At 37.1% G+C, this 27,916-nt stretch overlaps 1 protein-coding gene across 1 annotated transcript in view; it reads left to right on the plus strand.

Annotated features, from left to right (window-relative positions):
• The window catches only part of LOC577809 (solute carrier organic anion transporter family member 4A1), a 67,600-nt gene extending 48,182 nt beyond the window's left edge, over positions 1-19,418 (plus strand). Inside the window, exons 4-10 of the mRNA XM_030974842.1 lie at positions 5,954-6,075; positions 8,529-8,783; positions 15,609-15,804; positions 16,241-16,394; positions 17,262-17,440; positions 18,134-18,198; positions 18,890-19,418. Of these exons, the coding sequence (XP_030830702.1) occupies positions 5,954-6,075; positions 8,529-8,783; positions 15,609-15,804; positions 16,241-16,394; positions 17,262-17,440; positions 18,134-18,198; positions 18,890-19,242 (1,324 nt within the window). The 3' untranslated portion in view covers positions 19,243-19,418. The remainder of the gene's footprint in view (positions 1-5,953; positions 6,076-8,528; positions 8,784-15,608; positions 15,805-16,240; positions 16,395-17,261; positions 17,441-18,133; positions 18,199-18,889) is intronic.
• The last annotated feature ends 8,498 nt before the right edge of the window (positions 19,419-27,916 follow it).

Raw genomic sequence — 27,916 nt, forward strand, 5'->3', positions numbered from 1 at the left:
TTTGGAACAAGTATAGGTGGGCTGGTCAACTAAAACTTGAGACAAAATAGAGCAAAAATAAGCGACATACTGCTTACAAATTCTTAAAAAACAATATCATGTAGATTTATAACGTGAACTAAATTCACCTTCTATAGGCATAACACGCAAATTATGAAGTTTTTGACATGAGGCCTTTAATCAAAATTTTCACTATGATGACGTCATCAAAATGAAAAATAGTTATTACTGCGCTTGTAGAGAATTGTCTTAGCTACAACATATCGAAATTTTGAAGAAAATTGATCAATATTTACAGAGATACAATCAATTTTACATAAATATGCTGACGTCATAATATGCAAATTCGTATTTTGAGTTCCAAGGCCATTGTGATGATGTCACGATACACTTAATGGCCAAATGAGACATGAAATCATATTTCCGACTCATACTCTATCTAAATATGAAAAATAATTGAGGATCACGGTGCATTCCAAAGAGCTATAACGGATTTTGTATAGGCATGTTTTTGCCCATATATGCTATGTATTAAAAGACCTCGCGCGCACTGACATTTATCTTGAATTTACGCTCATCTTGTTCATAATGGTCATAAAGAAATAAACATGGTATCAAATTCCTTGAAAAAATATGAGAAATATCATGAAAGAAAAAAAAATGGCGATTCTATGTTTTGTAATGGTGTTACGCGCGAAAACGCGCGCGCATGCTCGTACGCGCGATTTTTTATAAAATGCTTTAAATGACCTGAAACGTATGCAAAAAAAATTTGAGACGATTTTGAGCATTTACAAATTTTGCGCGCGCACTGACGCGCGGACGTACGCGCACGCGCGCGTTTTTTGACCTGAAATTGACTGGATTGATATTGACCTTGATCATAATAAATATGAATGAGAAATACCTTTTGGTTATGAAGATATGATCATGAGTTTATTTTCAGAAAATTTCACAAAATGGCGCCTAGATGACGTCATCAGTCAAGGTCAAGGTTGAAAACCTTACTGTGTTTTGTCCATATGCTAATACATATGTGTGCCAAATTTCAAGTTATTTGATTAAGCTTTTGTTAAGTTATCTTGCTAACAAAAAGTGGGTCGAAATAAGAAAAATAAATAAATAAATAAATAAAGACGATTTTAACAAAAATATAAGGTGGTCTGTATTAGATACAGCCCACCTGATAAATAAATAATAAAGGCGATTTTAACAAAAATATAAGGTGGTCTGTATTAGATACAGCCCACCTGATAAAGGCAATTCTAACGAAATTATAAGGTGGTCTGTACGATATACAGCCCACCTGAAAAAGAAGATATTTCTATATCGTTCTAAATTGAAAGTGCATGGCTGTTATAATATAATTTCTTCCCAAACCAACATCCCTAACAAAAACTACACAGAGCTAGCTCTGTATTAAACCAGTATGAAGACTGGTTGCCAATGACAGCTGTCAATATGACACACCAGATCATCGATTGTACTCATTGTTGATCCCCAACGTGAGAGAGGGTCACCAGTCTCTCAGGAAACCATCTCTCTGGTGTATCCCCGTCTGTCATTATGTCCATTCGCACCTTGCTAAGAGCCATTCACATACATGAAACTGCATCATTTTCTTTTTTAAACAGAGTAAATGATTGACAAGTGGGATAAAATGTAGCTTCCTAAAGGTCAAATGCATAGAAACATTGCGGTTTACGACATCATATGTGAATGGACCTCTAGAAAGGTGCTAGAAAAACCCTCAGAAGATTGGGCATCTGCACCAAATTTGTGGTGATTATCGGCTAATGCCAAAGACATCAGCAAAGATTGGTAGTGGATTTATAATTGCAGCGCATCTGGTTTTTATAGTTTGGCAGGCCAGATGTATGACGTCCTTTGTACCAAGGAAAATTACGGTGAACTCTGGACGAGAAAAAGGGTTGGGGGAACAGTGCATGTTGAGAGAGAATGAGAGAGAATGGGAGAGAGAGAGAGAGTAAGAGAGATAGATGAAAGCAAGGGTGGGTGTGTTTGAGAGAGAGAGAGAGAGAGTGAGAGAGTGAGAGAGCGCGAGAGAGAGCGCGATAGCGATAGGGGAGACAGATTTAAAATAGGGTGAGTGGAAAAATTATGGATATTGAGTCCTTAAAAATGCTCAATTATTTGTTAAAGTGTAAGAAAGTATGTACCCCTTTTGCCAAATATCATTTTGCCAAAGTAGTGTTCAATCTGTTATCAGTTTTTAGATAAATTTTTGTCTATGAGAGTTCTTCTTGGAGTAAAGTTAGACTTCCTTTTATCAATTTTATGTTTTCTTTTGTTGTGTTTTTTATCACAGCTCTCTTTGAGTGTTTCAGCACTGTTCTTAAGTTTTCCAGACCTCATTTGCCCATTGCTCTCATCCATTTTATTCACTGTACTTTTATGGAAATTTCCCTGGTACAAGGATCATTGTACACTCCCTTGGGTACTTGCTACAAAATATACAACCATTTTACTCTTGTGACATTCTATCAAGTTCCATCAGCACCTCACCCAGTTATAGTTCCCTCACAATGATTTCCCAAATACCAACATATAATTACCGGTATATCTTTGTGATGTAAATTGAAAGCCAGACTGAGGGGGCCCATAATGTGCCCCCTTTAAATGACACTGTTTCTAAATTTATCCTAACATGTAACTCTTCCATTGAGTGTTCCAGTTAAACAAAACTGTACTACTTTTAAGGTGCGGCAGTTAAGGTTGTGGGTTTGATTCTTAGAATGGCACTTATGTTCTAAAAGAAGGCATTTAATCCGCTTTGCCTCTCTCCAGCCAGGTGTTACATTGGTACCCGATAGGATGTGAATGCCATCGTGTTTTGGTCAGCATTGTGTGTGTCTTTTTAAAAAGGCGCCTGGTTGGAATACTCCTCATGGAGTGGAGAATGTGCACATGTATATGGGAAAGCATATGAATTATAGTGCAAGTATGAAGCATCATATAAATCTGTTTTAATTTTGCTTAAAGAATTTTATAATAGAACTGGAGGTTATAACTCTTTTCCTGCCTTATTCAACTTTTGAATAATGTAGAACAACATAAACTACTTAAGTCAAATTTCCTCACACGTACACTGTATGTAAACATAAAACTCTGGACAAATCGTCTGTACAGGGCCTACCTGAGAACAAAGAGTTAAACCCTGCAATCACTAAAAGGCAGAAATGGATAATGGAATTCTGCGTTTGCGGTGAGAAAACTGTTATCATCAGGATGCTGCGAACTGTGCATCATCCATTGTCCCGTCCATTGTTTCTTTAATTGTATTTCACACCCTTCCTTCCCGGGCAGTCTCTGTCACCTCTTTGCGGTTAGCTCAGACTCTGATTTTTACCCCTTTGACAAAGTACATTGTGCCTTGGGTCAGCTTTACTCCAACTGATCCCACTACATCATCTAGTCTGCAACATGGATACCTTGTGTTATGCATTATCACTGATGTGTGTCTGTGCCTTAATAATGTTAATCACATTTGTATGGTGCTCAATACTAAGTTTCTAAATGCTTCACATTGTAATTATTGTATCCCCTGTCATGGGATTCATTTACTGATCTGCACATGATAGTGCACACACTCTGCTCCCTGGGGAGTATTCGATCAGGCACCATATTACAATTGCACATGTCCCTATCCAACCATATCAATGCTCCCATCCTACTGGGTACTCATTTAACACCTGGGTGGAGAGAAACAATGTAGATAAAATACCTTGCTTAAGGACTTACAAACCATGTGAGGGATAGAACCATGACCTTCACAACTCCAGGCAAGTGTTAGAACCACTCTACCACCACACCTCCACATGTGGTTCAACCTATAGCAGTGGATCTTTGAGCACTTTTAACCCTCTCTCTCTCTCTCTCTTTATGCTCCCTGACTCATTTCCAGGGCAGTTTAGTTCAAACTTTGCTTGGGGGAAGTTCTCGTCTGGACCCACAACGATGTATTTCACATGTGATTAGAGTGATAGCCAACTATATCGGGCCCTCTCACATTAACTGAAACTTTGCATAAGAAGACCACTGCCAAAGAAATTACTAGATATTCAAACGCCTAATTTTGGGCCTTCATGGGGTGAACACAAAATACTGTCTCTATAAAGCGCTTTCCAAATATTATTTCCCTGGTATTCAGATTCAATCATGCACAATGTGCACCTTCTCCACTCCCTGGGGAGTATTCCTACCATATGATCACCATGGGGGCATATGGCAATAACTAACACAAAGGCTTTCGTCATCCTACCAGGTCCCCATTTCTCTCCTGGGTAAAGGGTTGCAAATGTAGATTAATGCCTTGTCAAAAGGACATTAGTGCCATGTCAGGGATCGAACCCCTAATCTTTGATTTACTAGTCAAGTGCTTAAACCACTTGAGTACGACACCTCTTCTATGTCCTTATGAACATGTAGCAGAGACATCTGATACTTTCTGGTTCTCAACGGATGATTGGTTTTCATCCTAAGAATATTTCTTTGATATGACATACATTTGTCCTCGTCTGAAAGGGGAGTTAGAGGTTTGTAGATGATATGAAGAAGCAGACAAAACCTCCCTTAGTCCCATATGTGGCCCCAAGTGTCTAGTTTTGTCCCTAACTTCACTCCTGTATCTTTGACTTATGAATAAATATATTTCACAAAGAAATGTGAATGCCTAGCCACAGGAATTCAAGGTCTAGTTTCAGCTTGATTAATGGAAATTATGTCAAGAAGAAATATGAAGAAATAGAATGTTGGTAGTCAAAGAAGCATGGCAGATGAATTAGTAAGATTATGAGCTTGAGTTCCTTTTGTGAATTAGGGTCAACCCCTTAACAGATGTTTTCATTTGCCCATGTCCATTGCCTCAGGACCTTTGTGTCAAAAGCTTTTGGGAATCTTGATGGCAAGTTTGTTTGGAGGTCTCAATGATGTTGTGTTTTACGTTTTGAATCTGGTGTTATCAATGGGGTAAACCCCCTTTTTTCAACGTTACTATTGCAAATATAAATATATTTGAAAATCACTCTGAATTCTTTGAGTGGTGATAGATGCCTTGATATAATCAAGTGGTGCATGTATAGTAAGTTCAGCCAAGACCTATTGCGCGTAACAAATAAGATAGATTTTTTTGAAATAATGATTTTCTCCCTTAAACAGAGTAAATATACAGATTGTCTGTGGAAATATATCTGAATCATGTACAGTATAGCATTTCATACAAAACCGCAAGTCTACCCCAATCCAAAGTGACAATATTATGGGCTTTTTCTATCATTTAATCGACCCATCTCCCATTCATTTCCCGTTCTCCACACCTAACTGTCTCCATCTTTTTAATCTCCTTTCCGTTGTAGAACCTCTTACAGTTTTCTTTTCCAACAAATACCAAAGCTGTCATTGATTTGAACAAATCACATTCAATTTCCCTCCTTGCTCACTCCAGTCTAGAGATTGAGAGTATGGATTTTGAGAGTTTGGAGAGGGGGTCAGAGCGGAATGGGTTGGGGGATATTCATCTATGTTCATATTCTTTCTCCTTTATGGAAAATATGCATTTTCTGTTTTATTTGTCAGTCCTAGATGCTAAATTCATTGTAATGCTGGCTTCTTGTATTGAGCTCAAGACTGTTGTGCAGCGGGTGTTCACACGTGCTTCAATTTTACTTGGGCCTTTGCTTTGCTACTGCAATGCTGCTTGTACATCAAATATACATAGTGGTATCTGCTGTAGTTTTAGTAAAGGCAGTAAGGCACATTCCTTAAAATTACTGTGAAGGTTATAAACTCAATTTGCAGCCTTTTTTATCATTTGAGCAAGATATTACAAAAAAAAATTGAATCTGAAATCAATGACAAGTTTTTATAAATGTCTAAATGATACAATCTTAATTCTTAAGTTGTCTAACAAGCTCAACATATTTTCTCTTTACAGCCTTGGTCTCGATCCGGAGAGCCCCCTCTTTGTTGGAGCTTGGTGGATGGGCTTCATTCTCACCGCTTTCCTGGCTCTCAGTATCATCATTCCATTTCTTGCATTCCCAAAATCTCTTCCAGGTAAGAAATTTGTTGCTAAATCTTCTAAGGTACCTTAGCAAGTGTAGTGTTATCTGGGGAGGGAGAGAGAGAGAGAGAGTATGTTATATCATCAATACTAAATGATTAGTGTATGTATAGGCATTTTCTCTCTTTTTTATGTATACCTTTGTTCTGTATTATTATCTTCTTTTTTATATTTATAACATTCATGTTATTATTGTTATGCTTTTTATGCCTCCGCCACCGAAGGTGATGCCGGAGGCATCATGTTTTCGGGTTGTCCGTCCGTACGTCCGTACGTCCGTCCGTCCGTCCCGTTTGACCGTTATCACAATATCTCAAGAACCATTTAAGATTTAAACTTAAGACTCGGGAATAGTATTTATCACCATAGGAAGACGATCTGATTAGATTTTGGAGTACGTAGGTCAAAGGTCACAGGTCACAGAGGTCAACTTATGAAATTCCTTGTATTGAGTTTGTTAGCGCGATATCTCAAGAACCATTTGAGATTTAAACTTAAAACTTAAGGATAGTATGTATCACCATAGGAAGACGATCTGATTAGATTTTGGAGCACGTATGTCAAAGGTCAAGGGTCACAGAGGTCAACTTATGAAATTCCATACATTGAGATTGTTATCATGATATCTCAAGAACCACTGGAGATTTAAACTTCAAACTTAGTGATAGTGTGTATCACTATAGGAAAACAATCTGATTACATTTTGGAGCACGTAGGTCAAAGGTCAAAGGTCACAGGGCTCATTATGTATGCAAAAACAGCTTGTGATCGCGTTATCTGAACAACCGATTGATGGATTCCTGCCAAACTTTGGTCATGTATGTATCTTGCAGAGCTGATGAACTGATTAGATTTTGGGGTCACGAGGTCAAAGGTCAAAGGTCACAGGGCTCATTATGTATGCAAAAACAGCTTGTGATCGCGTTATCTGAAGAACCGATTGATGGATTCCTGCCAAACTTTGGTCATGTATGTATCTTGCAAAGCCAATGAACTGATTAGATTTTGGGGTCACGAGGTCAAAGGTCACAGCGCACATTATGTATGCAAAAACAGCTCGTGATCGCGTTATCTGAACAACCGATTGATGGATTCCTGCCAAACTTTGGTCATGTATGTTACTTGCAGAGCTGATGAACTGATTAGATTTTGGGGTCATGAGGTAAAGGTCAAGGTCATGCGGCTCATTATGTATGCAAAAATAGCTTGTGATCGTATTATCATTAGAACAGATTGATGGATTCCTGCCAAACTTAGATCATTTATGTATCTTGCAGAGCCAATGAATGGTTCATAAGATCAAAGGTCATGGGCTCATTATGTATGCAAAAATAGCTTGTGGACGCATTCTCATTAGAACTGACAGATGGATTACTATTTAACTCAGGAAATCTTGCAGAGCCAATGAACTGAGTAGATTTTAGGGTCATGAGGTCAAAGATCAAAGGGTCATATATGTTTATGAGAAATTGCTTGTAATCACGATATTCTGAGAACATGTTAATGGATTACAATTGAACTTGAATTTGAAAAATTTCTTCCGTTTCGGTTTGTAAAATTGCTCTATGACGGAGGCATCATTTTCGACTGCGCGCAGTCGAATTCCATCTAGTTTTATTTTAAAGTGGATCGTTTTAAATGAATAAATAGGCAAATGATGGAGTGTAAAATTAGACATACTAGAATTACCATTTTGGTAATATTTAGCATAGTCCAAGTAGTAGAGATTACTAGCTCAGTCAGTCAATGTCTTAATCATAGTTTTACCTGTATGTTAGACATAACCATGACTGTCAAAAATCATACCTGTTTTGTTCCAGATGTGTCTTTACATTCCCCTACCTTTCGCTAAGCCGCTAAGCTGCTAAGTTCATCTGTCAGAGAGTAAAACTCCATTTAAAAATATTTCAGTTAATGCCCTTCTGGCTCCTAAAAGATGATTCATACCATGGCAATTGTAACATTTCCCTGAAAGGCCATAGTTGGGTTAGAGGTCAGAGGTCAATCTTGATAACTTCATATCTTCAGTAGATCATAGGGGGTAGGATGATGTCATCATGATGGGAATTGAAAACAGGTAAAGACCTGCCGTGATCAGAACAAAGATGATGCTGTATTACACTGATCAACTTGGTGATTGGTACCCTGGTTCAAGAATCAAAATACATGTACTCCAAATACTCTTATACAGTAAAGTAATTACCTTGGCTAAAGTTCATGTTGGGTATGCATGAAAAGGTATCTACCAATAAACAGTCAAGGAAAGTCAATTAACAAATAAAACTCCATCCTTCCATAGTAACTGCTGGTTAACATTTCCTATTTTCCTTTAAATAGTGTCTCTAATTAACACTTGCCGAGGAAGGGAACTGTCCATGAAGATCTTTGAGTACTCCTTCCTGAAATGAAATGGTATAAGCTAATCATTCCTTTATCTTGACCACAGGTCAGCACCGACTGGCCAAACAGAGGGTCAACGAGGCCCACAATGGTGCTGAGTTCTCTACCAGAGAGGGCTTCGGCAACAGCCTGAGGGACTTCCCCAAAGCCACTCTTGCCCTGGTGAAGAATGTTCCTTTTATGTGCATCTGTGGTGCTGCCACCACGGAATGGTTTCTTCTGGCTGGCTTTGCAGTGTTCGCACCTAAGTTCCTAGAATCACAGTTCAACCTTTCATCAAGCTGGGCGGCTCTGTTAGTAGGTGAGTGCTCAAACTTCATTCATTCTTCGGTGTGTGTGTGTGTACTTGGGTTTTAAAAGATGTGTATCAATCAGATATGATTATCTACGTCTGGGGACCGACCTTTAAACATCACCATCCGAAAGACATGACTCAGTTTCGAACCTGTGTCCTCGGCTGAATCAGTTTGTATGGACTTTGTGACAACCTATGTATTAAAGACTGTGGAGAGGAATGGACAAATGCACATCTCTCAACTTCTCTCAGGAGCGTGTACTCTTGAAGATCTTGAAGGTTTCAACCTCAAGACTAGATCCTGTGTCTGGTAATGGACATGTGTTATATGTAGTGAGCAGAGAAGAAGAAGAATTCTTCTTTGCTAAAGGCAATAGAGTATAAGGTGGGTGATCAGGAAGAAAGCTATTTAGAGAATCAAATGTTCAAGCATACTGCATTACAAGTCTTCCAGAGAAGATGTTAACAAGAGGCAATTGTAAAAGTCTACAAATTCATAACTGAATATCAAATTAGGAACATCTTTTTCATATCTATACCAGCTTCTAACCATTATAGGTTTTTACTAGATTGAATAGACTTTGTTTCATGAGAAACCATGACATTAGATACCCCCTTATTAAACAAAACAAAATCAGTTTGACAAGTTAGTCATTTAAAAATTCCGGACAAACAAGGGTGAATGAAAAACCACACCAAATGCTTGAATAATTTTGAGGAGGGATCCTATCAGATATTCAGTACAAAAGGAATAGTCTACAGGATAAGAGAATTATAACTTCTGTTGATTTTCTGAAGCAAATGCTGGCCCAATTTGAAGCTTGCAGATATTATTTCCGACAAGACAAAGCTCCCAATTGAAGCAGCAGCGTGATGATCATTGCGTGTTATCAGCCTGATTCCCTTATAAGTTTACATGCCTGGGATTTGTTGGGAGGATCGTGTAAATCTGTGAGAAGACTCACCAATGAATCAGTGGTCTTCACAACCATACTCGACCATTACTCACAGCAGCCCAAGATTATCAGCTTTTCCAGTTGTTTATTAAAATGCAACAGCTGATCGAGAGTGTCATGCCCTGTTGTCATATGTTTTTCCTGGTGATACTACAAAATTTGAACTTTATACTTTTTCATTTTTTCCCTTCAATTCATACATAAAGTTGTGATCTTGGATGAATGATACTTTCTAGAACAGCTGCAGAATACCCCTTTGTGCAAGTATCCATACCCTGAACTGTAACGCTGACCCTAGGGCCTCACTTCAATCCTAATCAGTACCCTCACCCTAACCCAGAGCCTGAGCCTCAGCCTCAGCCTGAGTGTGAATATAACCCTAATCCTTACCCTAAATCTAACCCCCACCCTGACCCTAAGACTCATCCTGTCCCTAAACCTTACCCTGTCCCTAAACCTTACCCTGATCCTAAACCTAAACCTAAATCTAAGCTCACCCTTACCCTGATCCTAATCTAAACCCAGTCCTTAAACCTAACCCTCGTCCTAACCCATGTACATTGTGCTGATGCATCCTTGCCCTTGGGGTATTCTGCTTTTAAGCCTTCTTTCCCAATTTGTCTAGGGTGGTGATTATTTCCATACAGCTGCTATCGGTGTATTGAAAAGGGATATTTGCCTGGTTAGCAGTTGTTGAGGGAATTAGAGTGAAAGATCTACCACCCATCAAAATGACATCACGGCTGATCTTAGCAACCTCTTTTGTTCTAGTTGTCTTTTCTTGGTAGAATAAATCAATTGTGATAGATGATAACAGATGGAGGAGTAAAGAGAGGATTAAGGTGACAGTTGTTGTGGTGTTTATTCACAATTGAGTAATATCAATTTCACAAATCGTAGGGTCTTCGACCACCAAGCCCTACCAAGTTTAAACTATGAAAGTTATTTGGAGTGCTGCCAATATCGGGTTTATTTAGGGAATAGGGACACAGGTGTGCGAGAGCCTAAATTTGGAAACTTGAGTAATAACTAGCAAGCGATAAATGTTGCCAACAATGTTTGCATTGGATCCTCTGCAAAGGTGAAGAAGTCATTTTACTTTGATGCCCCTAAAGTCTCTCGCGTGTAGTTTACATATGTCAAGCGTAATTAGGCCAAGTCTTTCTCACCGGTGCTCATCTGGACTACCAGACAAAATTTAGAATAATGAAGTGTGTCTAAACTTTGTGAGTAAGAATAGGGCCAATGCTCTATAAAGGTAGTAGTAATTATTTGTCATGTTTTGAAATGAAAATGTAAATGAAAGTTTAAAGATTTAGTTGAGAAATACACGAGTGTAAAGAATGAACTACACAAGCCTTTATCTATTGTTCATACAGAAACATCCTGGATACAATAAAATTGATGATGTTATTGATAAAGTTGAGGTGTTCCCAAAGTTTGACCTCAAATGAGAAAGATCAAGTCTTTGGTTTATAATTTAAATCTGTCTGAAGCCTACAGGGTTGAGCTGCTCTCCTGTTTAATGTTCCACCATCATAAACCTTTATCTATAATATTTCACTTCACTCTGTTTTAACTTCACCTTCATACAAAAAACATAAGCTATGTTATCCTAGAAGTCTAGGTGTTCTTCAAGTTTTAAATTTGACCTAGAATGAGAGAAGGAGATCAAGTCCGTGCCTTAGCATTGAACTGTGTCTCAAGCATGGCAAGGTTCAGCTGCTGTCTTGGGTAATGTTCCACCTACACCATGCCCTTGTCAGTTTTACACATGGTCCTATTAAATCATGTAACCTTCAGAGCCCGCCAGAGAAAGATTTATGGAAGACTCTAGCACCTTGCTCCAGCTTTGTAGGTGCATTCCCATTAGACCTATCAGCTACTTCTCAAGAAAACAGTCCCAGTTTGAAGTTTCCATCTTGTTTCAATAGCCCCAAGTTGACAAAGCTCCTGTGCTTGCTTGATGAATAAGCTAGAGCTATAATGTATACAGCAAAAGCATCTAATTTATAGATCAAGTGCTTGTAGAACTGTAGATTGGCCTGCTTGTTCACCAAACAGAGTGGTCAAGTGTGACATTAAAATACTGTTTTTAGAGTTTCCAAATGAACTTCATTTTCCATAAGAGCATACAAAATAATGTGCAAATGTAGTTAACCAATTGAATATATTGAATATAAGTATTGGCTGAGGTATGACCATCCAAATAAATAGATTTTAATGGGAAATCACTGTTGTTTCGCTCTGGTTCATAATGTAATGAACAGTGATTTCCTATTGAACTCTATTATTTGGATGGTCATATCTCAGCCAATACCGTACTTAACATATTCAATTGGTTTTCAACATTTGCACATTATTTTTGATGCTCTTTCGTAATATTAAGTTCAAATTGAGAAATTCTAAAAATGGAGTTTTATGATGTCACAGTTTTGGTACTCTATAGCCCTAGTTTGCTTGTGGTATCAGTTCCACTTTATTTCCTGAGCACAAGGATGGAATAGCACTGCTATTTGCTTCTGTGTTAATTTGGCTAATTTCCCTGGATCAGAGTTATAGTGGGAGATCGTTGAAAACATGGGATAGTGGAAACAGCCCTTGCCTGTCCCTTTCTTGTCTTTCTCACTTGGTGATGATCTGTCTCTCCTATTTTCTGAGCTTGTAAGTCTTTTGTACAGAGTGTTTCAATGGAAAGCAAAGTCAGCTTTCACAGTAGACAGGCTGTAATTGCACCAGAAATATAATGTTCTCAATACTTTTCAATCATTTTTTTATGGTCATGTACATGTATGTGACTAATGAGAGCAAAAGTGACATTAATGTGTAAATTCCATTTTCATTCATAAACACAATGAGCAAGGGGATGGAGATCGTAGTCAGACTCTCATTCTAATCATTATTAATACAGAGATTTTGTTGATAAACTCAGTTACTAATTTTCTTGGAGCATTTGTTCATTGTCAAACTATCTAGGATTTGCCCCAAAGGCCCCCAAATCAACAAATTACCTGTGTCTATATGTGTTTTTGCCTCAACTTCTTATTTCCTTATTTCTTTACAATAATATATTATATCTCAGCTTTTCAATCACATAGTCCACCACACCATTCTACTTTCCTGCCTTTAATGTTATAACCACTTGCTTCTGTTCCCATTTCTTATCTCTCCACCCCATGTGCGGCATATATAAATAATTCATCTTGAACAGTTTGGCAATTACTTGATTTAATAGAGTTCTAGTTCTTGTCAGAACTGTTTTTTCTTGACCTTGTCAACACCTGCGCACATGGCTTTCTAAATTAATCAAGGAAAAGTAAAGTGTTTACTTATTTGGTGCATGAGTTAACCGTTGAAGTAGCAATATAAGATCAGGGGTGAGCCAAAAAATAAATTACAATTAATTCTGTTTACTTAGCCTATATCTATGAAATTGATAATCCAATTGTTATTTAAAGGAAATGATCAAAAACAGAAACACAAAAGATTAATGTTGAAAGTATTTAATAGAGAGAAATAAACAAATGAACAATGCAGTTTGAAGTGATAAGGGTCAACATAAAGACATCTTCTCCAAAGCTTCTTAGTGATTTATCATATTAAGAGTTTATGTTAATGTTAAGTATCATCATGCTCAATTTATTGGCTGACACCAGTATTCCTTTTAGAATAAGGTAGAGTTAATAAATAAAATAAAATGAAATGAATTAGTTTGCTCACATACGTCATCCAGGGGCATTGAATTATTAACGGTTTAGTGTACATGCAATTTCAAATGAAAATGGTATGGACCAGAAATAACAAGAGAATAGCCAGAATTATAAAAAAAACCATAGATATTAATTCTTCAGGGTATTCTTGATGGATAGAACTAAAAGAATAGTTTGAAGAGTGAGAAATGGGTTGTGTACAACTCCTCTAATAAAGCAGCTGTGTTCGTGTAATGATGCCATTTGTCAAATGTAATAGTCTCAATGAAGATCTCTTTTAACTGTTCCCTTGATGACCATAGTAATTCTATGTTACCTTCAGTTTTTTTTTTTTTGAAGGGGGGGAGGAGGGGAGATCCAGATCCCAGAAGGTTCGGTTTCTAGTGGAAAGCAATTCAAACTGACAAGAATTGCTTATCGGTCAACTAGTGGGAAAATTATTAACCCTTTTGATTCCATGAATTCTTTTCTTATCGTGAAAATTCCCCTTTTAAAAAATTGTATAAACTAGACATGCATTGCAACATGACTCTCCTAGAACAAAAAATAAAAACAAAAAACTTAATTTCTTGCTGTGCATTCTGGAACTTTAAAATGGCACCATTGGGAGATGCCATCAACAAAAAAAGATATAGAATGAGATAGTATACAATGAATTGAATTAAACATATGCACACAACAACAAAAATCCCTTGATCATTTCTAAGTTCTGTGGTGAACATTTGTGACATAATGTCAATGAACAATACTTGTATTTTAGTTTAGTGCTGAGAGAGATGAAGCTCCAAAAAGACCTGAATTGACTGTTGGGAGCCAGAAGAGAGTTAACTCATATACTTTAACAACAGAGTTCATACCCTTATGACTCCGAACGGACAACATCAGAGGCAATTTCAGAGATAAAAGGAAATCGCAATTACTAGAGCCATTTACTCATTAAAGCTTTCTTATGTCGATGCCGAACAATGTGGGTCTATCATCGGCACTAATGACAGCAATTATCTTGTGAAGAGAACATACATGTGATGTGAATACCATTCATGTATCTCCTTCTTTCAAATTGGAGGATAAACCTGGATTGGGTACTAATGGAAAATGGGAGTCTTCACAAAGAAAAGGTCATTTTGCCTAGAATGTGATCAAGATGATTCCCACACATTCACAAGCTTTTAATCTTTAGAGTATTTGAGAAGAAAAAAACCCCAGATGATTAGCTGCACATTTTGTAGGGTAATTTCCATATTAAGGCATGATTGCCAATTTGGCCTTTTTATATAAACTGAAATTAGTATGGTTATTAAAGAATTTAGAAGAGCGCAATTTGTGCCATTAGAGGGCTTTGTGCTGATCTTGTTTCCTCAAGGCCTCTGAACATTAAAGGCTTATGAATCTGTCGGAATCATTATGGGTTCTTTGAAAATGAAAAGAAGGTGATATAAATATTATGTTTAGGGTATATAGATTGGACTTTGGATTGTGCCTCTAGCAAATAAGTAGTTTTTTTATTGTGAATTGTATCTTAAGGTACCATTATCAGCAATCAGTAATCATAATAAATGCACAATTGTAGTCACAAGGCTTCTTTCACAGCTTATCATAGCACAGAGAAAGCCTGAGATTAAGTTTCTTATTTTTTATATTTTCAACCAAATTCTCGCTTAATACAGGGACCACATAGTTTTCCATTGGGGAGAGAGGGTAGCCTGGGGGGGGGGGGTTGTCTGTATTATGACATAAAAGGGGTATGTTTTACATTTAAAATATAGATCTGCAACCTTCATTTATAGAACATAATGAAGTTGGGAAAATGACCATTATCATGTTTTTAGTGAATTTCAATTCAATTTCAATTCATTATAATTATTGCACATTATTATTGATTTCCATCAGCTTCCAGCAATAAATGAATTAATTTTTATTCTTAAGACAAAAAAGAAATTAAATGTAGCCTATGAAGATGAAGCCTAAATAGGCATCACAGAAAACAATTACAGAAAATGACTTTTCTGTATCATACTTCCGCCTTTCCATTTCAGTGCATAGGGACATATTATCTATGATATGTGTTATATAAGTTTGATAGTGCTGTTTTTGTTGTTGTCATTGTTGTTATTATTATTACTATAACTATTATTATATCCACCTTTTTTACTATTTCCTCTCAGGTTTCACTGTGATCCCAGCAGCCGTAGGTGGCTCCATCATCGGTGGCTACGTCGTCAAGAGGTTCGACCTCAAAGTCCAAGGGATGATCAAGTGGTGTCTGGCCGTTCTCACCATCTCCTTTTTCTTCCTTGGAGCATTCATCATCAGCTGTCCAAACCCTAACATAGCTGGAGTCACCGTCGAGTATGGAGAAATGTAAGACTAAGTCTCATATTTCTATATTGTTGAATGAATGATGTTGAACGATAGAAAGAACAACGATTATGGTATTTTCTTTCAAAAAATCAGATATTTGTAAGACATCAGTTATTTCAGGAGGAGAGACCAAAGGGTCACAGTGATTCAGTTTGCTTTTTCCCCCTCCCAGGCACAGATGATGTCAAATATGTACGGTAATAATAATAATAATGATCATATTTTCCAGATCCCCTGATTTCAAAGTCAATATTTAGAAGCCACACAACTTTACTTTTTAATATTTGAAAGTGAGTATGCTGCAGAAATGCTAAGTTCTATGAATACTTGAAAATTAAATGTTGATGATTGCTTAAAAATTTGTAGTACAGAAGGGGTTAAAGCTAGGTTCCTCGTTTTCTTTGACCTTGTACCCATAACCTGCTTTTTTTTTTAGAGATGTTGATGTGACGTCAAGAGAAACGGAGCTAGAACACACCTGCAATGGAGACTGCTTCTGCGACAGTATGTTCCAACCGGTGTGTGGCGTAGACAACATCATCTACTACTCTGCCTGCCATGCTGGGTGTGTGGATAGCTGGGAAGAGGAGGTGAGAACTAAGCCCTGTATATATACATGTGATTCAGAAAAAAAGTAAAGTCTTGCCAAAGAAAAATCCCGGTTTATTTCTGAATGAAAGCCATGTAGGATGCAAACAAAGTAAGCTGTGCGACAAAGGCCGCTAGTACGTTAGTCACACCGCCAGACAGACCTTAAAGCGACTCTGAACCTACCGATTTTCTGGACTTTGGAGGTGATGCAATCATTTGTTCGGTCTGCAGTTGGTCTGGTGTGACTAAAGCCTTAAAGCCCCCTACTGCACTACTTATAGCTACTTGTGCCCTCTATATAGCAAACAATGCCTGAGCGGTGACCATTGGTCCCCCATGATCCCCTTTTTCTTATGTTAATTAAGAGCTGATTTGATGAGAAAACCACCAGTGACCATGCAGGGAGGTCTAATCCCTCCTGGCCAAACTAGCGCAGAGGGGCTTTAATAGGTTTATTTAAGGTGGTTCACTGCTGCATGTGGGAAGGCTTTAGAGATCACTTTGTTATTTTACTAGCTGATGGTGATCAGCATTTGCTCTGCCTTCTGTTATGTCAAAGATATAGGATAAGGGTTATGGGTTGCGATTTAAGGTTAGGATTGGGTACAGAGTAGGGTCCTGTAGAGTGTTGACTCCAGGGTAGAAACTATTAATTCAGTGAGTATTAGAAATTAAAAGTGGAGCAATTAACTTGATCCCAAAGCATATGTCCTACAATCAATCCCAGCTGATATCAGAGATGTACTGTTTGATGACGGTTTTAGCCTCTATTTTGTCCTCGAGAAGACAAATTTGGACAATTCTTACCAGCAAAATGAAGATTCAGAATTCTGAACTGTCTCTCTTTCTCTTCTTTCTTCCAACAGGGCTATGGCAACTGCAGCTGCATCGCTGCTCCCGATAACTTCACCTCTGACCTGCCGATGGCCACGCTGGGAAAATGTGAATCGTCTTGCGGCTGGACCAATCTCTTCCTTGGACTCCTCTTCTGCATCGAGTTCTTCACCATCCTAGCGGTTGTACCTAGCACCACAGCCACGTTAAGGTAAATGAGACTTGCTGAACTGTAGGTTCAAAGGAACAGGCAGGGATTCTTGGGCCAAATTTCTTTTACGCTCTGCCGGAATTGAGTGAAATGCATGTATGGTCTTGAAGGTTTCCATGGGGTACTCTTGAAAGATCTAAGCAAATATGCTTGTGGAAAGTATGCATTGACATGTCCTTTACCATTGTTGTATCCTCCGCAGGTTTCATTTTTAATTTAACCCCCCCCCCCCCCAAATGTTTGGTAAGCATCAATGGTCCTGAGAAATTGCAAGAAATTCTTATCATTTGGAGACGAGAGTTATTGATTTTTGACTGTAATCAAATAGGATGATTCTGATATGTAACCCGTCTGCCAGCTTGGCTGTCAAATCTCCATGATTTTCAGTTTTCAAATGTATCATTGTGAATAACAGCATCTAAAACTAAGATGATAGGAGATGTGAAATTATAGATGAGAATAGGTAGAGATATAAGCAGTGGAGGATACAAAAAGATAAGAGAATAGAGAATAGTGAAATAAGTAAATATAAAATGCTTTGAAGGCTCATTCATTCAGATAGGAGTTACACAGGTATTTACATAATCACTGACTTTGTAAGATATAGATCCCCCCCCCCCCTGATGTACAAGCCATTCCTATAACAAAACTAAGGTGTTTATCAATTTTCTATTTGTTTTTTTTCTCTTCCAGATGTGTTCCTCATTCACAGAGATCCTTTGCACTTGGATTGCAGTCCTTACTCTACAGAGCATTAGGTATGTTGTGTATGGCCTGTTTTCCAGGCTTTGTGATCGAACAGGCTCATGCAATCACATACCTGTAATACCCCCCAGCTACAATAGGAAATAGTTAAAGTATTTTTTAAAAAGAGCATCGTCTAGAAGAATTGGTTCTTTAATTAGGGCCTTTTGTAGTACTACAGTTATATCAGTAAGGAATGTGGAGCTCTTTAGAATGTCATAGAATTTATTTGGTTTCTGATCAGCCTTTGTTTTTTTAAATTTTGGATAAATATGAATGCTTTAATTATTGATTCATATGAATTTATCTCATGTTTATTGAAAAATAACAAATTCACAATACTGATCATTAGGGATGCTCATTTCTTTTGCCCATGAACATGCGACTCTTTCACGAAATGAAAATGAGATGGTCGTTAAACAAATAAAAGATTTTGCATTTAAATAAAAAAGAATTAATTTGTATGAAATGCCAGACAATGTACTAGATCCCTTAATGAGATCGACACCAGACTGACTACAGACCAAACAAAATAATTACTGTACTCCTGAATGGCCAAGAATCAGTCGGTTTTTAGTAAAATATTCAGTGCAATAGATAAACGTGTACATGTATTAGGCTGGAAAAAGAACTACAACAAAATAAACTGAAATGACAAAAAAATAATTTACCATTGATCCTTTTGTCTCATTGATACTACCCCAGGCACTGTTCCTGGTCCTGTAGTCTTTGGAGCGATCATCGACAAGGCCTGCCTACTCTGGGAGAACTCATGCGATGGCAAGGGGACCTGCTGGCTCTACAACAATGCCACGTTCAGCAGGTCTATGCTCATCCTGGCTGCCTGCATCAAGGTCGGTTCTCTCATCTTCTTCATGGGGGCGCTCTTCACCTACAAACCGCCTCCGCCCCCTCCGGTAGGATCGCCGAGGGTCGCTGCCAGGCACGCCGAAGGGATGAAGAAGAAAAATGGTGCTATCCCAAACGGGATCCATCAACAGATACTGCTTCAGTCGAGCATGGACGATTTACATCAATCAAGACAGACGACTGTATAAGATGTTTTTAAATTCACAAGTCCATACTAAATAGGGAGTACTGTCATTTATACAAATTTAGAATTTGAAATTTAAGCTTGATTATTTCTACTTGACAAAGTGACGGAGCTATTTTTAAAACTTGAATCAAGAAAAAAAAAAAGGAACATGCTGCCATTTTTATTATTACAGGTTAACACATTACAACTTTTGGTCCACATTGTTTTACCATTACTTGCTTTGGATTACTCTGTCATTTTATTGAAATATTAAAAGAACATCTTGAATGACTGTCATTGTAATAGTATTAAGTGATAAAGTGTGATGCATCTTGATAAAGAAATTTACAATGAAGTTCAAGTATTATTCTACTTAAAACGTGTTCCATCCAACAAGATGTCTTCCATTTATGTTGAAACGTTTACCTATGCTGCTACCGAACCAACAGCTGTACCCAAAGTTATCCCAGAGGGCAGTACACAGTTTTATTTGCTTGTGCATCATGATTCTTCTACTTTTTAACTCTATCTTTTTTTATTTACTAGTACTTGAAAACACATGTTATAGGTATACTGAATTACAATTAAGGAAGGATTGACCAGCCTTTAGCATTAAGGAGCCCCCCTTTTTCTAATAATATTAAATTCCAGATTCAATTTTTTAATTGTTATTGTATCATGAAAATATCTTATGATGAATTTGGCATGTGAAGTTTACATTGATGGAATTCTGATTTTTGTTTGTTCATGGAAGAGCAATTATTTGCAAAGCTTTTTGAGGTTGAGTGACCGTTCAAATAAATTCAATGTTGCTTCCCGCACAGGTCAGTTGGATTGACCTCCAATCACTAAATTATTTTACTTGTTTTTTATTCAATCTATCATTCCTATGGTGAAATTCTCTTTGCTTTATCTATGAAATAAACATAATGTTTGCAGATTATAGTTATCAAGAGCATATTTGTATATTTTGGCTAAATTGATTTAGATTATTCTGTATGATTATGAAATTGTAAATAATAATAATGATTTGTATGAATTGTAAGAACTGTTAATTGGTTTGAGTTATGTTTAAGGGTACTATATATGTTTAGAAAACACTTGCTAAAAAATCAGCACACATACTGACGGGTAGCAAGATTATATGGAGCTTGACGAATACCGGTATTGGAATTCTCTTTAAATTATTTATTTAGGTAGGTGTGACAAGAGCTGATATTTTTATATATTTTTTTTATATATTTTTTTTGTGTGGGGTGGGTGGGGGATATTTCATATTATGGTACAAATATAATTCTTATAATTCTAATTATTGAAAATGATCATATCAATTTCCTAATCAAACTCTCATCTTTATTCCTTCAGGGATTTTTTTTTTTTTCCCCAAGACAGATCAATAATCATTTCAATTATTTTTACCATCACATCAAAAGTTGAATAGTACCTTCAATGTTTGTGTTGGGGAATTGTTTGAGGTTTGTGTTGGGGAATTGTTTGAGGTTTGTGTCAGGGAATTGTTTGAGCTTCGTTTTATTTTAGTTGAAGTGCAGGGATTATGTTTTATAAAACACAACAAATCAGACATTTAAATAATTAAATTTCACAGCAAAAGAAGATGTGTGACCTTTATGTATAGATTTACTAACACTTAAGTTATTTATTTGTATGCACGAATGTTATTCATCACAATTAAATAACTCAAGGGACTTTGTTTCATTGAGTATAGGCATGATGTAACATGAATTTTAATTGGAAATTGATTAACTCTGCCAGTGCTAAAAGCCAGCTATGCATTCAACACGATATCGTGTATTAATTGTGGTGCATTTTATACTTACATATACAGCATTATAGGAGTATGCCATGCAATTCATATTATCTCTCTCCATATCTCACTGCCAAGTGTTATACATTATGTGACCCTCCAAATATTGTTACAATGAATCGGTACACCTCAATTCAAATTATACTTGTCAGTTGTGATTGAAACCTGAAAACAAAAGGAATACTAAAAACTTATTATAACTTTTAAATTACCTTTTAAATTACCTTTTATATTGTCCATGGTATTGTTTGGTTTTTATTATGGAAGAGATTATAGTAATATTTGAACTATGCACATGGACAAGTCCAAAGTACCTTGTCCTATATGTTACCAACATCTTCCGTTTTTGGTATACCTGATGGTACATGAAAGAGAAATAAATATGATTGTTATTTTGTAAATTCTGTATCTATCTATGAATTAATTTATTCCAATATTATTTATTTCTGTTTTATGTATGGTTTCGGGAATTTGGGATTTTAATTTATCTTGATTTGTATCTACAAATATTAGCAGTATTATCAATGTTATTTTCTCTTCTTCAGTAGAATAATATATCTACCTCTAGATGTCTGTATTGCTCCCTCTATCTCTTTCGTTTTGTTACTGACTCCTTTGGTCCGTCTGTCTCTGTCTGGCGTATTTGTCTCCCTCTCTCGTTTGCCACAGCCAGAGACTGACTGAGCTAGGTTTTTAGGAGTTGTTGTAAAGTGTCACATTAGAGTCTGTGCCTGTTGATTAACACTATCCCTGCCTGGATTTCTCTCATTAACTCTCGATCCGACACATTAACTATTTATAACCGAGTTCAAACAAACATGAGGCATTGAAAATACATTGGTTAAGTTCTATAAGAGGAAATTTCGCACCAACAAAAGGTTATATTCTTTCAGTCAAAGGGTTATTAATTCTTGGAATGACCTTTCTGCTGACACACTGTTGAGGCATCGTCGGTCAATGTTTTTGAGTCCAAACTCAATGACCACTGAAAACAGAAGTGTAATAAGTTTGACCCTAATCACTTGAACTAAATTGTGACCCTGTACAAGGATTGATTTGATGAGCTTAAAATGATCTGGGAACAGACCTGGGGCCCGTTTCACAAAGCCTTTTTTCAATGACAAATGACAAAAATCAGTGACAAATCTGCTAATAACAAGTCCGAAGCAAGGATTTCAGTAGCTTATAAAAAAAAAGTCATTTGGCACTGATGAAACGCCCCTCTGTTGAATGGCCCGCTACAAGTCTTTAGACTTTATATTGAGCTTCACCATGGGTAATTCATATTCAGGAATCCCAAAGTTGAACAGAGGCAATGTTTTCTATGTATCACTTCTTTCCTCTACATGGTGACTACTCATGGTCACTATATATGCATGCCTGTGCATGTGTTACATTTACCATGTTTTTCTATGCAAAATGCCATGTCAGTTTTATCTTAAAGGTACTTTGTCCCATTTACAGGCCAACAAAATTAAAAGCTAAAATTACAAGAAGTGGGTTATTGATGTAGACAAATGATCATGTACCCGGGCCCTTTACAGCTCATTTTGTGTATGTTATTACCAAAGGGAAAAGAAGTCAATCAAAAGTCTAGAAATTAAACAGGTTTCCTTGCATAATTTAAATAATAGGACTCTGCTTACGTTTAAATTTCACAGATAGGACATACGTGACATATTCATAACTCCTGCAAAGTTCTACAGAATTTGATGTTGGCTGCAAATGGGATGTAGTACCTTTAACCAAGCTCATTCTAATTGTATGCGAAAAGCAAATCGTCTTTGAGCTCTAATGATAAAAATACCAGTGTCGTACGATATGTATTCATTTTAACTACCATGCGTCTAATCAATTCTAACAATCTACATGCATTTTCAAAAAAATGTAAATTAATACTTGAGTCTTTAAGTTGCTATATGACACAGATGCGAATTGAGATGTCGCCTTGATAGAAATGCTTTTGTGAAACATACGCATTGTCATTTTGTGCTAGATTTCCCTTGGTTAATTAGAAAGCAATAGTGATTGCTTTGTTTTGTGGTTCAACATGTGCCTTGACTGTTTCAATGAGCTATGTATGATTATGTAATAACTTCTTTGTGAAGATGCAATATGTTTTAGAATAAAAGATGATGTAGAATATTATATATAAAGAAAAAGAAAAATGCAAAAAGTGTTATTATTTTTTGACAATAAAGAGAACTGGACAAATGGGAAATTACTTACCAGAAAGTAGAAACAGAGAGACAATATGGAGGGAGAGAGAGAAAGAGAAGGTTAGGGATAGATCGAGAGAGAGAGAGAGAGTGAGAGATGGGGTGGGTGGGGTATAAGAAATGAAAGAAATTAAAGCATTTAAAAAATTCTAGTCCTAGTTTCCAGATAAAGAGATTTGGAAGGAAATGCAGGGCAGTAAATCCATGAGATAGAACTGGACATTTGAACAATTCCACTCATTAAAAGGACAACAAATAAAACAAATAAAAACAAAAGGCTTGCTAAATTGGGTCTCGGCATCCTTCATGGGTTTCCTCACGAAATGGTATTACTCTCTCAAGTACATGTACGATCTCACGTACTCTCTATGAACATCGGTGGTGTGGAAGAAGTGAAGTGAAGTGACCCCCTCCCCCCCCCCCCCCCCCCCCCCCGTTTTTTCATTTAGATCTGTAGCAGACTACAATACTCGCCCTCACCATCAGAGGGCGGCATGCCACTTGCAAGCTCCACGCGGCAGGCCACATTTTAAAAACTGACCTAGCCATCCTAGCGCTGCATATTAATATTTGAATATATGAATATTTGCGTTGGAACGGTGTGGTAGAGATCAAAATTAAATCGGCTAGATTCTGGACTGTTTATGTCGCAATTATGATTAATAACAAGCTTCGAGCGGTGTAACTCATTTATAATGGATGGCATCAACTATTTGTTAAAAAGCTTAATAAAATTCCAAATTTTAGTTCTTTGGAGAAGAAAATTATTCAATATTATGAAGATGAGAGATATATTCATTCTATATCTGGTATGTATAACATTTTTTTAAACTAAATGGTAGTCACTTCAAAATTTGTTTGTATGAACAACAAGGAGAGAAATGTGAAAGTATTCTGTTTTGTTTGAGTTAAATTAAGGAAAGATTTAATTTCATTGAATTGTAAAAAGGTTGTTTGACTCAATAAAATAGCCTATGGAGGGCTAAAACGTTAAAAAAAAATTAGGTAATGCAAAATTTTGGGAAATTTTGAAAATTGGATGGATAGTATTTCTTTAAAATTTTGATATAGGTGGATGCCCCTGTGGATGTATTATAAGCACAAGAAAATGTAGCCCCAAAAACACTTCTGCTTTCGAGCAAAATGAATAATCATAATTAACCGGTGCTCTCGGTAAAATTCAATAGCGCCTAAGGTCATTCCATGGTAGCTGCGACCATGAAATTCTCAGAATATACAGTTCTGATGTTTAATTTCCAAACGGGAATAGCAAATCTGTCGATTGTAGTCAAGAAAAATTGTTTTAAAGCTAAAGTAATATCAGTCTTGAGAGGGAGCTATACAACATAAAGAGTTTATTATTTACAATTTCATCACTTAAGACTCGATTTCAACCGCGACTGTCGCAATGACCATTGAACATTGTAAAATCGCATATGCTTCCAATATGTTTTTTCATTGAACCAAATCAATGACCCCATTCCAAAACTTTGTATTACCTTTAAATCAACATAGCTTTGTACGTGCAATTTTGGTAAGAAATCTCATTATTTGATAAATAATCGAATCAGAAATCAGAAACGCATAGAGTATATAGTTCTAGGACACCTATAGTGTGAGCACTATTTTTTTTTTTTTTGCCCTAAAAATCGCACCCCCCCCCCCCCCGCTTTGAGCACCAGGGGAGGGGGCCCGTCTCCCAATAAAGGTAAAATTTACGTGTTTTTACCTTTTTTTTAAAAACCAATTTTATCTGATTATTACGTCCCTTTAATATAGCAATATTCCTACGATGGTGATCTAGGGGGAAATTAAGATCAATTAAGCACCTTCGCTCACGCCGAGTGGCTAGACCAATCAGGGTGCCGAATTCACCGCCCACCCAGATTCTCCGGAGAGAGGGGAAGGGAAAATCCCAATGCATCCGTACACACGTTGTAGGAGGGCGTATCTGGACTACTTCTTGGACAACCACCCCTAGGATAACCACCCTCTAGGACAGCTACCCCCGGACAACCACTCCCTACGATAAACGAAAAGGCCCTATCATGTACATGATTTAACTTGTAACATATTTGTTACGGGAGAGAGCGAATGAGAAGTATGAAATAAAATTTCAAAGAAAATCATAACAATAATTATTATGTACAACGGTATACAGTGTTGTCGATGTTCGGTTTTTGTGAACAGACTCTGTGAGCACCGCATGCTCCCAAAGAAAGAAACTTTGCACCTGGAAAAGAAATTAAATACATCTAGGCCTATGTTTTCACCTTTAAGGTAGAAAAAGTCCATCAGCGCTTACACTTGACTAATTAAAAAATACCTTCCTTTCGCAACTAATAGACCGGTTATTAACATATTCAAATATATGGACGTGTCTTTCCAAGAGATCTACAGTGATCTATGATAAATAATTAGAATCCAGTCTGCATACATTATGTGTTGCTATGTTGGGCAAGCTCGCACAATCCTTTATGATGTCAAGAACAACCTTCGTTTACAAAGTTTGCATAACATTTGAATATGCTAGTAAACTGGTCTATTCAATCATTACACGAGCTTGCATTACAATCGGACCCATAATGATGGATAAATAGTTTAATGATACAGTCATTGTTGTTGTTGTTAGAAGCATAGTCCTTAACAAAATTTATTCCGAAGACGAATACAGTGATTATTCGAGAATCTGGCCGCGTAACATACCGCGACAGATTATAGGAAATACAAAACAAATATGCCCAATTAATGTCGTTTTAGTGAAACAAGAATAAGAAGTTACATCAAATAACATGACTTTCATCTTACATTTCCTGAATGGATGAACTAAAAAAAATAAGGGAAAGTGCTTATAATAGCTCATTATAATTTGTAAAATTCTCACTTTTTAAAAATAAAAGATAGTACATTAACATACTAAGCAAATAATTACCGTTGGTAAAGGAGATGGGACAAACTATCGTTTCCGAGGCGATCTGGATGTAGCTATCTTTCCGAAGCGAAGCTGAGGAAAGACCGCCGAGGAAGTGATAGTTTGCTATCGCCTGAAACCAATGGTGATTTTTTGCTTTATATTCCACATCGGAAACATTTTACTTCTTCCGTCATTTTAGAGCAACAAGTCATCAATTAACAGCTAGCAAATGATGTACACTGCATGCAGTATGGTGGTGTGACCGAATAGTTCGCGCGTGACCAAAGTTATCGTACTAACACTATACGCAACGTATACAATTGAAGTGCGTTGCAGATGTAGATAGTACTACTATCTACACAGTGCAACGAACTTTTCTTCTCCAATCGATGATGAGCGAACTATCTTTCATCACGTAATTTACTTGTTACCAATCGTAGAGCAAGATTCTTAGTATGTGGAATATAACATAGAATACATGGATATATAAGAGCCATTCAACCAGATAACAATAATATAATGAAAACAATAATAACATGTGAAAATATCCAATTTGTGAGGAATGCACCACCCATGTATGTGGAACAAGCTCCCAACAAACCCACAGAAAATGACTAAAGTATACTTAGTTAAAAAATTAATAAAAAACTAAAATGTAGCATGAAAGACTTTTCAAGTTAGATGAACCTCCAAAAGTACATAACGACTGAGTCACAAGCAGGACGTCAGCCATTGTATAAAAAATCACGAGAACCTAACGATTTTCCCAGAATCATTGAAAAAAGGAGTATCATACATAAAGTAAAAACACCGGATCTGCGTAGAGTTGCGTAGTGTGGCGTACCGACTACGCCAAAATTTGACTGCGTATTCATGACAAAAATGTTACTTCGGCGTAGTCCCTGCGTAGGTTATGCGTAGGCTGGCGTACAATGGCGTATGGTTACGTACCCTGTGCATAGGCTCCGCGTACCTACGGCGTATGCAATTGGCGTACCTACGCATACGAATGCGTATAACAAGCGTGGGGTTGCGCACGTTTACGTAGGCCTGGCGTACAGGTTTGCTTACGGTTACGTACGGTTGCTTACTGTGTGCGCAAGCTTTTACTGCTTCGTCGGACTGGCGTAGGGTAGCGTACTATTACGTAGGCTTGGCGTACTGTAGCGTATAGTGTTCCGATGACTTGCGTACAAAATGCGTACTTTCTGCGTCTAGTGTCTGCGCCGAAAGTACGCCAACAAACTTAAACATGTTTAATTTTTTGCGTCCATCCCGCGTACCCCTTTGCGTCCCTCAGCGTATACAGTAGTTACCTAGGCCAGCCTAGGGCAGTGTAGTTGGTACGCAGCACTACGCAACTCTACGCAATGCCCGGTGTGAAAGGGGCTTTAAAGATAAACTTGAGTTCTTGTAATGCGATTGCATTGTAAAAGAAAAGGTGTGGAATGGATCAGAAAAGTTGATCATATAGCATGTAAGTAATGGTGTGTAATGCAAGGTTCTGGAGTCATCAAAATCATCATAAATGTGGCAGAGTCTTGGTAAAGTAACAATCACTTACACAGAAAGATGTATATGGGACAGCACACATGGTGTCGGGGCTAGTACTACCCTGATTTCCTTATCTTTCTATGCTCATTACTCAGCCAGTATACATTTTCTTCCAAAATTGTTTGGCACATGACATTTATTTGTAATCTTGAACATTCAGTGTAAGTTTCGTTAGTTCTGTGAG

The sequence above is a fragment of the Strongylocentrotus purpuratus genome, unplaced genomic scaffold (genome assembly GCF_000002235.5).
Source record: "Strongylocentrotus purpuratus isolate Spur 01 unplaced genomic scaffold, Spur_5.0 spur5_scaffold_7, whole genome shotgun sequence".
NCBI lineage: Eukaryota > Metazoa > Echinodermata > Echinoidea > Camarodonta > Strongylocentrotidae > Strongylocentrotus > Strongylocentrotus purpuratus.